The sequence below is a fragment of the Athene cunicularia genome (genome assembly GCF_003259725.1).
Source record: "Athene cunicularia isolate RWA chromosome 8 unlocalized genomic scaffold, athCun1 chr8_part1, whole genome shotgun sequence".
Lineage (NCBI taxonomy): Eukaryota > Metazoa > Chordata > Aves > Strigiformes > Strigidae > Athene > Athene cunicularia.
In genome coordinates this window covers 16100013-16116528 of record NW_020799109.1, presented here as the reverse complement: position 1 = coordinate 16116528, position 16516 = coordinate 16100013, and the positions used below count along the sequence as shown (strand labels likewise).

The following is a 16516-nucleotide window of genomic DNA, read 5'->3' as shown; positions in this document are numbered from 1 at the left end:
TATGGCTGTGGAAATAGATATAATCTTGCTAAATGACAAGTTAATGCACTCAGGTAATTTATCTGAGTTGCAATTTGGTATGCTGGGTCACCATTTTCAAGAGCAAGTGATATTACTGATGTCTAAGAAAAATGCTGTCTTGAAAATTCCAATTTTTTTCAAGGACTGGACAGCAGACTGACATGACAGCAAAGGAAATACTAGCTACAGAAGTAGGTAAGTTTTCCAGAAGGGTAAATGCTCATGAGAGGCTTTTGGTACTCTTCTGGACAGAGAAGGAAATGAGTCAGGATGTCTTGTATATATGATATTGTTGGCAAGTGAGGGAGGAAGAAGTTTACAACAAGTGACTCCATAATTCCAAAGGGACAGAAATTCTACTATTAAATAAATGTCCTGACAGCCTATCTGCAAATTTAAGAGTTTGCCCAGAGTTTTCTTTGGATTCTGCAGAACATGTGCAATAGTATGAGCAAGATCTTAAATTTAGTGTAATGTGCAAGTGTCTTTCACAGAAGATAAACATCTTTGGGGTCCAGGTTGTCAGTGCAGACTGATCTGATGATACTGTATTCATGCTTGCACGTTTTCCAACTGACATGTACTTCTTTTCATTTCAGAAATGGAAAATCCTGATGTGGCTGTAAGCAGCTGCACTGCTCATGATGATGAAAATCTTTGCATCTACAAACGGCACCTGTCAGTATCACAGGATGGGCTTTTGGAAGACCAGCTTAGAAGGAAGTTAAAATTCTTCTTCATGAACCCATGTGAGAAATTCTGGGCCCGGGGCAGGAAACCTTGGAAACTTGGGATTCAACTACTCAAAATAGCAATGGTTACTATTCAGGTGAGTAACTAGGGAAGCAGGGACTCTTCTTCACCCATGGGAATTCAAGTAAGGAGTGTAGGTGAGAAATGCTATTCTTGGTGTAGTGCAGAGATAGGGACAGGGAGACAAACTATCTTACTTGCCTATATGTAGCTTAGATCTCAGATGGCACAATTTTCTTCTAAAACTATTAACTGAAAGACAGCTTTCCTAAGAGAGGAGATGAAAGAAACCATGTTTAAGGGCTCTACTTTACTTTTTTTCTTTCATTTTTTTTTTCTTTCCCTAAAGGATGGCATCCTTACACATTAGTTCCCCCCAATACCTACTTCACTCTGAGTGTGTTTATGTTTGAGGGAAGGAACAGTTGCTTGTGTTTCAGTATGACAGTGATAAGAAATTGGTAGCTTTTTCATGATGTTTGCGTATGCCTTGCATTATGGTATACAAACTCTTGTACTGGAAAAAGCAGAAATTTTGCCCCACTCTTCCTCTAGCCCAGCCTTGCACCATAGAATTAATATAAGACATTTATCTGCTGCCTAAAACGCAACTGTTTGTCTCAGAATTCTGTGGTCAAGGAGGAAGAAGGTCTTTCATGAAATCTTTCTAATGCCTCAGATGATGATCCTTCAGAGTTGCCCACGTGATTTACATTTACGGTGGTGTCACTGCTATGTCAATACAAGTATGGAGAAGAATGTTTTCCACGGTTGCATGAATGATGGGACAAACTGCAGGAATAATAATTACTTTGCTATATGTCTGGCAGTATGTTTGTATCTCTTACTTACCGATTCAGTTTGAAATGTATCATCATCCTCTGATTGTCATCTGTCCCATTTTGCCATTAAAATTTGATGGTAGAAGAACCTAAATAAGAAAGAAACTAATGCTGATTTAGCCTTTTCAGAGCAAATCTGCCAGGAGGTAATTCAGTCTTAGCACTGTTGATCTGCTGGTGTATTCCTGTGTGCCTAGCACCCTGAGCTTGCCCACAGAGCATTTTAGTATCTCTGTAACTGATTTATTCTTACCAAAACCTACATAACCAGTTTGCATTGTGGCCATAAGACTAATCAGTAGGCTACTGATTCAGACTTATCTCTGATGAGTTTCTTCACATACTCCTGACACTAGATTTGAAACAATAGTCACTGAAGAGAATTGTGAGCTCCCACAAACAATACATCCCATTCTTCTAGAAACCCTTTCCAGCCCGGATAGTAGCTAGCAGGGCTTTATGCTAACTTTTCATGAACAGTTGCAATATATTTTTCAACAGCTTCAGGGGTTACCCTGTTACAAGCACAGTTTTGATCAGTTATTCCCAAAGCACCTTTCACCCAAACCTGAGGGAGGAATGTTTGTTTTTCTGAGTTGTCCTCAATTTGCCTTTTCTGTACTGGAGTAAGGACTCCAAAGTGGGGTCTGGTTAAGTCCTGTCCTGCCTTTTTGGCTGAGGTACACTGACATTCCCCAAGGCAAGTCATATTAATGTCAGGCTGAACTAACAAAGCACATGTAACAATATATGGGTAGCTTGAATTTGAGATGGTATCCTTTTCTTTGTAAAAATGTGAGTCCTTGGCCAAGATGCTGGTAAACATGTTAAAGGAACATTCTTGAAACCCGTTTTTTTCCTAAAGTCAAACTTTCTTTTCACCAGCTGTGAAATGGAGTAGCCTGCATATTAAGTGCTGTGTCTACCAGTGTGGTGAAAGAGTGGCTGTTTATAGGACAGGATTCATATGTTAATCCAGAAGCCAATTTTGTCTTTGACCAGGAAATATAAATGTCTTTTTCAGCTGGTGGTTTTTGGATTGAGCAATCAGATGGTGGTTGCCTTCAAAGAAGAGAACACTGTTGCATTCAAACATCTCTTCTTGAAAGGATACATGGACAGAATGGATGATACCTATGCTGTATACACACAAACAGATGTCTATGACCAGATATTCTTTGCAATAAACCAGGTAAGGACTATCACTGCAATGTATACAATACATATGCTCTTTACCTGAGTACCTTTTCTTCTTCCACCTTCACTGATAGTGTCTGAAATTGAATTTCTGTGCCAGTTGCTTAAGACTAGAATGTTGACTTGTTCAGGTTTTCTGTCATTGCCAGAGTGTTGTACTTGGGGTGAGATCATTAAAGCTAATCATTATACTAATTCTGCACTAAATGCAGGCCTTGGATTTGAGCCAGAGTGCTTTACAAATAACAAATTAGGCTTTCTAGTAAGAACTGTAAAGAGAAAAAAGTAATAAGCAAAAAGGTATTTAGATTCCAGCACTTAACTGTTTTTGTCAAATACCTTAAAGTATTTGAGGACTCAGCTGTAGTGTGGTGTCGGTTTCTGAGTTCTTTAGGTGACCTTTTAAATACAAAAGATAGGTTATGGCACAGGTCCAAGCACTTCTGTGTGGTTTATTTTTTTTCCAAGACTAACAGTTTTGGTGCCATTTAAGTTGGTTTGTCTGTTTATTATGAACTTTAGTACTTACAGCTGCCCAACATTTCTGTTGGAAACCATGCTTATGAGAGGAGGGGAGCAGAGGAGACAGCTCTGGCTGTGTGTCAGCAGTTCTACAAGCGGGGAACCATCTGTCCTGGAAATGACACCTTTGATATAGACCCAGAGATTGTGACTGGTAATGAATCTAATCTATTGTATCAGTACTATGGGAGGAGAGACCCTACATTTATGATGAATTACGTTTATGATGAATTCTTATAAACATCCAGTATTGTATAGTCCTGTGAAATGGTCTATATTGAACTTACTACCAGCCAAAACCGGCAAGAAAACTACTGTGTAACCACCTCCAAGGTAACAGTCCTTTCTGTCTACTGCCACAAACAAGCGATGAGCCATTAGCACTGATGCCTATCTAATACAAGTGTTTTGGGCTAATTTCAGGAGCCTTCCTTATGAATTCAAGATGAATAACTTGGCTGGTTCAGGGAAGCCAATATATTTGTCAGCTAGCTTCCCAAATCACTCCTCACTTAAGCGTGCTATCTTGCTGGGTGGGTGTAGTCAACAGCTCTTTCCAGACTCAGTACTGGGAAAGGCAGATTACAGTTAAAGAGCGTGATAACCCATGAGATATTGTTGTGAGTACTTATCCATTGCAGACTGCTTGTACATTGAGCCAATGACGCCGTTAGACAACACAACTGCGGGAAAGCACAATCTGAATTTCACTCTGGATTTCCACAGGTGAGGAGGAATCAGCACCTCCTGTATTGGGGTATTCATGATTTTTCCCTGTGAAAAACTAACAAAGCTGTATTCCAGACTGGTGACCGTGCAGCTCATGTTCAATCTGAAGGCAATCAACCTCCAGACTGTTCGTCACCACGAGCTCCCTGACTGTTACGATTTCACTTTGACGGTAGGTGGAAGCCTGCTGCATGTCTTTCTGTTCAAAACGAGGACTCATTCTTGATGGTTTGCCACTCACAGTCAGTGCAGATGTTTTCTGAAGAGTGTTGGGCACCACTGACTGGTCCTCAGCAGTGTCTGGATTACTCTGTCATGGCTTAGTGTACCCTGTAAGTAACCACCACTTGTGACTGTGAGAGGCTAAGCTTTGAGTGCTTGTAATGTGGTCCTGAAGCACTTGCTTGGTTTACAGCCTCTTGTGCTCTAATCCATCTGAAGTATAACAAAGCATAAACCTCTTCTTTAGAGAGATGCTTCTAGGAAAGGTTGTTTTCAGATCATAGAGGAATGATTAAAAGAATTTCACCTAGTATCTAGTTGTTCAAGCAATTTGTGGCAAATACATGGTTCAGCAGATTTGTCTTTCACTTTGACAACATTTATTTGAATAAACTAGAATTACTTTAAGCTTAAACATGTCTTATAATTTCCCCCCTAGGAGAATTACTCTGAATTGTTATGCAAGCTTAGCAATACAGTATGCTACATATATAATAGGTTAAAAGACATGCACTTTTTTTTTGTTGTTGTTAATGCAGATAGTGTTTGATAATAAAGCACATAGTGGAAGAATTAAAATAAGTCTAGACAATGATATATCGATCAGAGAATGTAAAGACTGGCACGTTTCTGGATCAAGTAAGTGACATAAATGCATTCAAATCTTCATGCTAATCTTTTGCTGCACTAGCACAATGTTTGTTATCCTTTTTCTAAATCCTCATTTTTTAAGGAATTGTTGTTCTTCAACCTCTGATCTGAAATCCCAGGAACCCAGGCACACCATTACTTTCCTTAGCAGTCTTCAAATGTTGCACCACTGATACTGTCAAACCAAAATTTTTCCACATCTCACTCTGCAACCATCTAGCTTTGGCTACTGAACTTCAGCTGCTCGTTGCTTAAGGTGGGGCTGTGAACTGTTCTTCTAGCACCAGGCAACAGAAGGATACATGATAGGGCTGGAAATTTGAAACTGATTCACTCTTATTTCAGGACTTAGCACCAGGAAAGATAAGGAAGCGCTGTTGCTAAGGCTTGCTAGAGTGGAATGGCTAGAAGCACTTCTTACTGCTGCTTAAATGTTTGGCGTGTATTTGGGGGTAACTGAAATGCACAGTATGGTTAAATAATCTATTTTAAATAGTTACTCAAAAGAGCAACCTTTGTTGGCAGCTATCGGGTTTGGTCAAAACGTCTGAGATCTTTTTTGATTAGAGAAAATAATCTCTTTGAAAGTCAGAAGCCTTCCAGGACACTGAATTCCACTTATTTTTTAATTTTTTGCTGAAGTAAGTAACAGGATGAATCAGGTCTGTTTCTACTTTGCCACTCTCCCCTTTGCTATGCCTATATTAAGAAATGAAGAGCTGGTAGTGAAAGAAGAGAAGGGATTTTTTAAAGAATCAGATTGGAATTGATTTGGTGGAATTTAATAAAATGCATCACAGATTACAAAACACACCACTATGCAAACACGTTCCACTAAACACACTTATCTAGCTTTGTTAGCTGCCACATTATAAATACACACCAGATGGCACCCTACCTCTAAGAGAGTGCTAATGCAAGTAGTACAGGAAGGTTTTCATACCAGGCTTCTGTAGTAATTCACATTTGATATATATATATGTAGATTGCCACTATAACAGTTTTCAAAATCATCTCCTGGAGTACTCTGTGTTATTTTCTGAAAGCCAATGAAAAATACCAAGATAGTGATTACAACTGGACAATAACAAGTTGTTGCTGTTCTGGACTACACTGCAAAACCAACTTAAATGGCAACAGTACATGTGTTAGTGACTTTGGTATAAGCAAGAAGTAGATAGGCTTTTTCTGACTAGTGCAGTTTGTGAAGTCAACGAGAACATCAGTATCTTGTTTGGAGAACTTCTGCATCTTATTGCAAATTTGGCATTAATTTGTTTCATTTTTTTTCTCAATCACTCTTTCAGCATTAAAAATCTAATCCTTATACTGTCTCATCTAGTTTCAGCTGTCTGATAACTATAAAAAACAAAAAGAGGTCTAGTGGTAGATTTTGTGCAAAATTTGACCTTAGTTAATCAAGAATGTGAATTTTAGTAACATAAGAGATGGAGAACTCATGTTTAGCTCAATGTTCATCTTGGCTAGCTGATGGTACAGAAAACCCATCTGGTAGTCAAATACTAGTCTGGAAGAGAAGATACAGCCATGCCAGTGCTTGTAAAATGGACAACTCCCACCTCTCATTCTGCAGACCTGTAAGAAGCACTCATGCTCTGGTATATTTCTGATGTGGTATCAACCTTCCTAAATTAACTGAAGTGGTATCTGTAGTGCAGATGCACTTGTGTCTCTCATGAAATTATGTCAGATAAACTTCTGTGGGAAAAATGCTAAGATTTTTCTTAATTCAGTTGTATAAACATAGTTAACATCAGAACTTGATTCTTCAATAATCAAGATAGTCAACAAAATGAAATGCATCTGATTATAAACATGTATGGTTTTCTTCTTCCAGTACAGAAGAACACTCACTACATGATGATCTTTGATGCTTTTGTTATATTGACTTGTCTGGCCTCACTGATCCTTTGCACACGATCAGTCGTTAAAGGAATTCGGCTCCAAAGGGTGGGTATAACTCTTTCCTTGGAAAGTCTTCATGTCTTATGTAAGTCTGATTAACTTTTTTCTTTTCTCCTTTCCCCTAGGAATTTGTAAGCTTTTTCTTATATTATTATAAGAAAGAAGTATCTTTCAGTGATCAGATGGAATTTGTCAATGGATGGTACATCCTTATTATGGTTAGCGATGTCTTAACTATTGTTGGATCAACTCTAAAGATGGAGATACAAGCCAAAGTAAGCTTTTTACACTGTCAGGTGGAAGCAAAACTGATTGTTTCTGTCCCAGCTAGGTTTAAATCTCTCATAGGACTTTAGGCTGGCTGTACTTCGTTCTGGGTGGCATGAAATTTTAAAACTGTCTTGTCCTCTGGAATAATAACTGAGATGTGTTTCCAGTTGTGATATTTAAAAACTACAAATATCACTAGATATTATAGTTCTAGTTATCTTTTCTTCTTTGTGACTCCAAGGAATAAAATGAGCTTCATCTATGAAGTTTAAGACTGTGGCTTCCTCTCTTCTCCATTTAGGACTACTTATATTTGCTTATTCGATTGATTCTTTAAAAATTAGCATTTAACTTTCTGTTCTCTGTTTAACAAGTGTTTAACTAGCAAAGACTCTTTCCTTAAACATAATTTTGCTGCCTTCCCAGCTTCTGGTTTCCAGCATGTACATAACAGTTAGCCACAACCAGGTTCTAGGCCTTCAATTTCTAAAATAAATTTGCTATAGAAAAAAAATCCTTTAAAAACGTTTTATGTGCAGCTAGAATTAGGGAAGAAAAATTACTACAATATGCTGTCTCGAAACGTCTCGAAACACTCTAATATTCACATAATATTGTTCACCAAATTTGTAGCAGACTTTGAAGTGTGACATTGCAACACAACAGACTTTGGACAGTAGTGATGAAAGGTCTGAAATCCATCTGATGACAGCTCCACTATCATAAATGCTCTGTACGAATTGCCTTATCTTACCTTAGGAGCTATAAACTTAGTTCTTAGGAGTAGAAAGAAGCTATGAGGAAGCTGGCTAAGATAAGAGATAATTCCATTCTGCTTTGGGAAGAAGATGAGAACAAGGTTAGAGTAAGATCTTGCATTTGGGATGCCTGTATCCTATATATATATATATATGTATATAGATATAAAAGTACATCTGCTTAGATATGTTTCTTTTCTAAGAGACTCTTATACTAAAACTGTTCCTTACAGGCACTTCATTTTGCAAGCCTTGTGGACCACAATAACCAGATCTTACTCCATGTTACTGTGTGAAAGTTAGTGGCTGAATAACAAGTTCACATTACAGTAGCCTAAATTTGTTTTTTGTTAAGCTGTAAAATAATCATGCCACTGTAAAAGATTAGCCAACTCTTAGAGGAATGAAAACAGAAAATAGTGAAAACCTCTTATTCACATAATCTGTCACGGTCCATTTCAGAGTAGAGCTGCAATTCAGGGAATAAGGTATATGCTAACTTGGTGGAAAGCAGGCCAATATGTATAGGTGGAAAAAAAACAGTGCAGTGCCAATAAAATATAAATGAAGTTCTGTTTAGAATTAATTAGAAGCTAATTAGTCTTCTTGATAACTTTGTACACCTCTCAGTTCCCAGCTACCTAACAAGATCCTCCTTAGTATTTATCTGAGCTCTGCTGGCAAGTCATGCTATTTTTTAAAAACTGCTTTGCCTATGTACTGGAAGAACCTTCTTTGCTCTGTGGTTCTAAAGCCATGCCTACCCTGTCCGCTGGGATCCAGTGGAGGGATTCCCAAGCTGCTCCAGAGAATCTGTGGATGCAGATTCCAGAAGCAGTTGCCACAGGTCTGGAGGCAGTATAAAAATGTTTTGCAGGTCTTAGTGAGCCAGATACAGGGGGGTTGTCTCTGCACCTGCAGTGCAGGTGCAGATGAAAATGGCCTTGCAAATGAAGCTTGTCAGCATCTATTTTACAAACAGCCATATGTAAAGGCATGTGAAATGAGTTACACTTGAAAGTGCCCTTGCTCTTAGGTGGGACTTGTACTCTCTAATGTGTATTGCCCCAAACTAATTTTTCATGGGAGAGATTGCAAAGGAAAACAATGCTTCTTAACAGATCTTTGTAGTAATGAGAGTCACAAATTACAACCTGTCAGTTGTTATAATACTTTTTTTTTTTTCTTTCTTCTTTTTTTTTAGAGCCTGAGCAGCTATGATGTCTGTAGCATACTCCTGGGAACATCCACTATGCTTGTGTGGCTTGGAGTCATTCGCTACCTAGGTTTCTTTCAGAAGTATAATGTAAGAATCTCCCGGGATCTTCGTGCTGTTGGTATTTATTCTGTTTGTTGCTATAAGAGGACTGGAAGAAATGCCTGTTTGAATTCTAACTGTTGAATTCTAACATTGCTTTGTGCAGCTTCTCATCCTCACACTGCGAGCAGCATTACCCAGCGTAATGAGGTTCTGCTGTTGTGCTGCTATGATCTACCTGGGCTATTGTTTCTGTGGATGGATTGTACTGGGACCATACCATGTGAAGGTAATATACTTGACATGAAAATAGACAATTTGAATAACAAAATTGATAACAAACAAATGAGAGATTACTACTGTTGTCTTCTAAGTTTTCATTTCAAGGCCTCCCTTAATATAAAATAGTGCATCTTCAACATGATACTGCTCTGTTTGAGAAGTCTGGCTTCCATGACTCAGTCAGACCTTCCTTGAGTTATGAAAGCTCTGAGTCAGAAGTGGAAGCTGTCGTGACTCCCAATCACATGGTGGCATTTTGAGAAATAATTCTCATCTTGCAGAATACCAGTGTCAGACTAAAGCTTTGCAGACTTTATCCTTATCCCTTTTAAAAGTGAAATTGGCTTATGTGAATTGAATGTGTGTGTGTACAGGAGGTGGCAAACTTTGCTTATTCCTCAAATGTTTTACTGTTTGCACCTTGTTGTATCCTGAGTGTACAGAGAGATCCGATGCAGCCAGTCATCAGCTGTGTATCTTCTGCATGTTATGTACAGTCTTTGGATCCAAATACAGTGGCAATGGATGTCCTTTTCTTCCCTCCTCTCTAGTTTCGCTCTCTGAACATGGTTTCCGAATGCCTTTTTTCATTGATCAATGGAGATGACATGTTTGCCACCTTTGCAAAAATGCAACAGAAAAGTTACTTGGTTTGGTTATTCAGTAGGATCTACCTCTACTCCTTCATCAGTCTGTTCATCTATATGGTACTGAGTCTCTTCATTGCACTTATTACAGATACGTATGAAACTGTCAAGGTAAGCATGGACTCTTCATTTGGAATAAAAATGCAAGATTGGTGCTATTAAGACTCTTTATCTACCTCAATATTTTGACTTGCAGTGCATGCCAATTTAAAGAATAAATACAATGGCTACTTTTGAGCATGTAAAGTGATGAGTAGAGGTTTTTAATTCCTCCCTACTTCAGTTTTCTTACAAGGCTATCTTCCAATGGAAGCTAAATAGCTACTAAAAAGCAGTAATTTTATATTTGGTTCTGTGAATCTTCTAATTTCAGACTTAAGCAATATCTGAAAAGTGGTCTGGGGAGGATTTGGGTTATCATATGTTTTAGCCTTGTTAAGAGTTTAACTAAATATCAATTTTTAGCACTACCAGCAAGATGGATTTCCAGAGACAGAACTTCAGAGATTTATATCACAGTGCAAAGACTTACCAAACTCTGGCATGTACAGGTTAGAGGAGGAGAGTTCTGCATCTCTCTTCTGTTGTTGTAATGGTATGTACCTATATTAAAATTATACATTAAGGTATATGCAAAAGCAACACACCACAAAATGTCCCTGGTATAATGTTTATGAAGAGTACTTAAATTTTTGGTGGTGGAGGGGAAAAAACCCCCCACAAAAATCCCAAACTATTTCTAAGCTTTAGAATGGAGCATTTTGGTGAAATGTCTGCAGCCAACAAACTCCTTAGGAGACGCAAGGTAACTTTTAAATTAAGAAACATATGAAAAATAGTACAGAAAGTTAGATAATATATACAGTAACTTGGGAACCCCATATGTGTAATGTGCAAACATTAACATTTCCTGTACTCACTGCAATAGGTAGGACTTACAGAACACATTCAGTGTTGGCTTACCCACTTTTTAATGATACCTCGTGCAGTAAGGTGTCCTAACTTAAACGGTAGCAGGTCTGAAGCGGAGAAAATCAGCTTGCTGAGGTTTTAAGACAGTATGCAGTTTAAGATACTATCACAGCACTTGGAAAAGCATTGCCTAATTCCACTACGGGGAGCTTAATGCTTCAGTAGTTTTACTTCTTCAGGAATACTGATTGCAGGTTACATGGTTTATATTTAACCTGGCTGGCAGCAACTCTGAGTCTTGCTTGCCGAAGGGTCCCTTGGTGGGTGAACCTTAAAATACTTGCAGCTTGATTAAAAAAGATGCAGGTGCTTGGTATTGGGCTTTTCTGGTGTGCAGTATTGTTATATGCCAGATAGGATATTTTTACGATATATGAGGTGGAGGAGATTGGGCCGTATTTCAGAGCAGGGAGACAACAGAGCCTGCTGTGAGCCAGTCCATAGCAGAGAGCTGCTGTTCTGATCGAGTGCCTTACTGGAGATGAAAGTGTGGGAAGAAGCAGAGCAGGGCATCTTGCTCCTGGGTAAAGGGCACGGACAGATTAATATTTCCTTTTCTGCACACATCTTTCAGTTTAACCAGGCAAGAAACACAACATGAAGCAGGACAGGGTGGGGATGTAATACTTTTCCCGCCGACTGTGAGGCAGGGATCAGGACTCTAGGAGAAGATTTGAAAAGGAAAACTGGGTTACTCTCAGGCAACTTGTTCTTGAGGAGTATTGGGCAGCCAGCAGCACTCTGGACTCGAAGGGAACTGTAGGCATTTAAGTGCCATGCTTCAGACCCTTGTTTCGTAAGTGGATTACCTATTCTTTTATGATTTTATTCTGGTGCCAAACGTCTTGATCCACAGGCATGCCTCATACCATGCATGTTAGTGTTACAAACTGTTTTTTTGTTCCAGTTAGTGTACAAAATGGAAATAGTGCATTTCTTTCTCTAGAGGCTAGGCAAGGGGATAACTTTGCAGTTGGCTTTAAATACTGGACATTGCTCCATTAGCCTACAAATGATCTGTAGGAATAAATAAGTATCTTGAGAAAGATGTTGCATTATCAGTTCTATGGCTTCTGCTCCTTAACAGTCATATGGTCCCACAGGCCACACAAGGCTTCTCTTAATTCTTTCTCTTCGAAGTATGTTATGGTGATTCATAGCAATTCCTTATCAGCCTATGTCAAATGAGTAATTAAATAGTTCAGATGCATTTTTAAGGCTCCTTGTACAATGAAACTATTATTTTGCTACATGCACCTAACAATTTTCCCCCTCTCCTGTACAGGTTGTAGTGAACATATTTAATGGATTGTGGGAGTGTATCATGGAGGTTTTAAAGCAACACACATTGCAAGAACTGGACAGTGGAGCTGGTGGAAAACCTTACACCTAAAGCCTGAATTTGCTTTTCTCAAAAACCAGTGTAAGCCTGTGGCAGAAGCTTACGATAAACTTACAGTCTTTCTGCTTAGGCACTGTCATTGCTAGTTCAGGGGTTTGGGGGGTATGTTTTTTTATTAGCTTTGTTCTATTTGTTTCCTCAGTTAAATTGTGCTAGAATGCAAAGGGCATTAAAAAGCTGTCATCTGTGTTCAAAGACTTGGCTAGATTATGCGAGTAGACTAGAATGCAGTAACTTTCAACTGTAAGTAGAAATAGTGCTGGACAACTGCAACGTTGAACACCAACCTAGCCCTCAGCATTAGAGGCATTATTTAGCTATGGCTGACCTGTCACTGAATGAATGAAAGCTCGCTCTAGAGCCCTCGGCATGTTTTGTTTATCTGCACTCACAGTAAAAATAAAGCTATGAAATTTGGTGTAATACGTTTCTGGAGGCATTACAGTGAATTGATGCACAAGCCGTTCAAATACGGCTGAGAGCATAAACTAAATATTTCTATAAAGATAAGTACCACTTGATGTAAGTGTCAGTCTCTCCTCAGAGAGGCCAGGGACATGCCAGGCCAGAACTGAATTTTGAGGGGTGAGTTGAGTAGAGAAATGGATGTTCTCCTATATCCAGCACTGAGTAGGATCAGTTACAGTCTTCAGCTCTGCAGTGTGCTGACCTTGTGTTTTTAAGGGAAAAGTCTTTCAGAAGCACTTTCAAAATACCTATTTTTTTATTTGAAGTCTTTCTCTGAAGTCTGAACTGAGTCAAACACATAGACTCTCAGAGACATATCTCTCCATGCTTTACAAACTCAGTGTTTCTTACCAACCTAATAACCTGGTACTGTCAGTGGCTGTCTGAAACGTTAGATCTTACAGAAGTTTGGTTTTGACAACTTATATACTTTGTTGCCTGTGATACCATTTAAGGGATGCCTTATTTTCTCTAGTCTATTCACTCTGGGAGCAGAATAGAAGACCAAAGGGAAGTATATTTTAGATAACTTGCATTTGTGAGCAACGTTCCGGTAGCTGTGTGTGACAATATAATGCTGTGCACAAAGATGGAGGACACTAAACATGTTCTGTCTGAATGTTTACACATTGTAAATGCTCTACAATAAACGCTTCCAGCTGCAGTAAGGACTGGGTGTGTTAGTATTCATGTTAAGAGTAAATACGCTGCCAGGTTAATATGGGAGCTTTTTTTTTTTTTTTTAAAAATAGCAATATGCAATTTCTGGCTTGAAACAGTGTGTGGAGTGTGTGAACTTGCATTTCCTGTAGTCAAGATAGTTCCTGCGGAGCCTGGTGTGGACCTGTTCCCAGCTGATCCTTTTTAACAGCATTTCAGAGTTTGTCACAGAAACAAATAAGCAAGTATTAAAACTTACACTAAAAATTACATGAAGTTCAAATTCAGCAAAGGCAAACCAAATGCAAGGTGTAGGCAGAACAGATTATTCACAGTATCTGAAAGTTTCCCGTATTGAGATCCTTGTCTTCCAACAGTCACCTAAGATGGAAGACTTTTAAAGCTTTTCAAAGAGATTCAAGGCAATCTTGCCTCGAAAAGCAAATATTGTGTCTGGTGTTTCTGTTGACACATTAAACTCCTTATCGATCTTCAACAATACACAATATATAATGTGCACATCACTTGTATAAAAAACTTTGTGAAGGAATTCTGACAAGGATGGCAAACACTTTAAGAACACTGAAATGCAGAAGGCTGACTTCTTAGAAAGGCTTTTCCATACAGAGTTAAGAGAAAGCTAAGATTAATAATTTGCAGGTGTAAACAGCTACAGAATACTTTGCCAATAAAGTTATAAGGCAGTAGTAATCTGATTTAATTTAGAAATGGGGCAGGGCATATGCTTCATCACTGTTAACTTACAAAATTGGCAACAAATTTCAACAAAATTTGAGAGAGCTCTAAAATACCGAATTCTTACAAAGTTTTATAGCAGCAGGGAAAAATCCTGTTAATAGAAGCCTGTGACATGGCATAAGTCATGGGAAATTACAATGGGTGTCCCCAAACCAGGAAAAGACATCCTATACGGATTCTTTCAATTCCTAACAGGAGAAATCTTTCACTGAAGACTGGTTTCTGTTGCCTGAAGGGTAAACTTGACTGTGAAGCTTATTTTGCAGTGAAATCCATATTAGAGTCTTTAAGTAATGACCTGTGCTCCTGCTACAGCTAAAAGTCAATCAACTGAGATGCAGAAATTCAGTGGAATACCACTCTCTGTTACTTCTGCTGGACTACACAGCTTTTAATTCAGCATTGCTGGCAGTTGTGTGGGCTTGGGGAGGAAAGAGTTGATGAAAGGCCTTCAAACAGTAATGGGCAGGGTCACAGTGTGGAAGCCAAGAGGAGAGGGCTATTTAAAAGTAGGAGAAGGATGTGTAAAACAAGGATGGGGTGGGAAGAAAAGAAGGGACAACTATTTATAAAGTTAGCAGAGCAGCAATTGCATATTTCTGGCCATGGGTGCAGGCTGTTACACAGGGGAAAGAAGAACAGTACCCTGAAAGGTTACTGGCCTACACCTGCTCAAAATGTCCAGTTCTGTCTGGAAAAATAAGTGCTGCGTGTATTACATATCTGATATCTATCTATATTTTAGTTTTTAAGAAAACCATACACTCAAACACATATTGTTCACCTTGGTAGTGCTGCTGGCAATCAAGTGCTTGCTGTCCAGATTTCTGACCTGGTTGATACTTGGTGTTCAGGATCTACATCTGCCTGAGTATTCCACTTATCTGAGAAGAAGCCCGTCCATGCTGTGCTATCTAGCCTACTGGCTGCATTCAAGATGAAGTGCAGATCTCCAGGAGATCTGTGGCTGCTGCTGTTTCATGTGTGGTGGGGCTTTTTAATCTTATTTCATGTCAATATATGATGTGGTGGTTACAGCCTTACAAAGCCAAAAAGTGTGACAATGATCTTATCCTAAAAAAACCCTTTGTGTCTTCAACAGTATCAGTGATCTCAACATTAACAATGCTAGTAATGCATGTAAAACTGCATCCTGGAGACATCAGTATCTTTATGCTGATACAATCAAGCAGGCACAGATAGAACTGTAAAATGCAGGTGGGGAGAGCAAAGAAGCAGATAAAGCATCAAATAAATTCATTATGCTTAAAAATGCCATCCTAAGGAAACCAGGGCTCTCAGTGCTGTCCAGGGAAGTGTGGAGGGGTAAGAGTTCCTTTGTCCTGATTCTCACTGAGCTCTGGAAGGAGTTGCCTGAAAAATACTGGTAGTATTTCCTCATGGAAATAAGTTGCAGGGTGTTAAACTTGGGTAACAGCTGTTTTCTTACCGAGGCTCATTTCAGTGCCAATGTTTTGCATATGCTCAGGTAGTGAGAACTTGTTTTCAGCAGAGCTCAGATCTCTTAACAGAATGAAGTTGCACCGAGGGGAAGAGAGAGGTGGGGACCATCCTTGTTTCTAAATACCAGTTTCTATGTTGAATCAAAGCATATTCTCAAGGGAAAGTAAAGAGTGTGCATGCAAAGGAGGAAGAAGTCAAATCTAGATATGCTCATACCTTCCAAGGAAAAAATTGTATAAAGGCATAATTTATCTGTGGCAGATTGGGGGTAAAACCAGATGCTGCTGTAAAAGACCAGACCTGTGATTGCATCTGTTGGGAGCATCTTCCTGCCCCAGGCAGTAGCTTAAGATGCTTAAGAAAACTTTCATGCATGAGCTGACATAATGCTCTTGCAGCTAGTTTTGAGTAGCTGCACACAGCTGTGTGTCTGGGCTCTTGTTCCCTCTTCTCCCTCAAACAGCGTGACTAACCACAGCATCGTCTGAGAGCGCCGCGGAGCCCAGCGCTGCTCTGCGGGCAGGGCGAGAGCTCACGGCTCCTGCCGCACAAGCCTCTGGCAAGCCTGCATTCCGTTCTGAGCGCCCTGCTCCAGCGCATGGAACACATCCTCTGCGGCACTCGGCGCCTCGCAGCTGCAAACCCGCCCGCTCTGCACGCCGTAGCTAACCGGCCCCGCCGCCGCCGCCCGCCCGCGGCGGCACCCACCGGCC

General features: G+C 39.5%; 1 protein-coding gene across 2 annotated transcripts; it reads left to right on the top strand.

Annotated features, from left to right (window-relative positions):
- The first annotated feature begins 595 nt into the window (after positions 1-595).
- MCOLN3 (mucolipin 3) lies at positions 596-13588 on the top strand. Of its 2 annotated transcripts, none has more exons than XM_026854411.1 (13): positions 596-850; positions 2641-2808; positions 3336-3489; positions 3977-4061; positions 4140-4236; positions 4826-4925; positions 6796-6908; positions 6989-7138; positions 9096-9197; positions 9316-9438; positions 9983-10189; positions 10544-10673; positions 12336-13588. In XM_026854411.1, exons 1-13 carry the CDS (start codon positions 623-625, stop codon positions 12353-12355), a joined length of 1677 nt encoding a protein of 558 aa, XP_026710212.1. In that variant the 5' UTR covers positions 596-622; the 3' UTR covers positions 12356-13588. The 2 variants fall into 2 exon arrangements, 1 of the variants encoding a protein (XP_026710212.1); XR_003398960.1 differs by having other exon boundaries at positions 619-850; positions 9096-9228.
- Positions 13589-16516: the final 2928 nt, after the last annotated feature.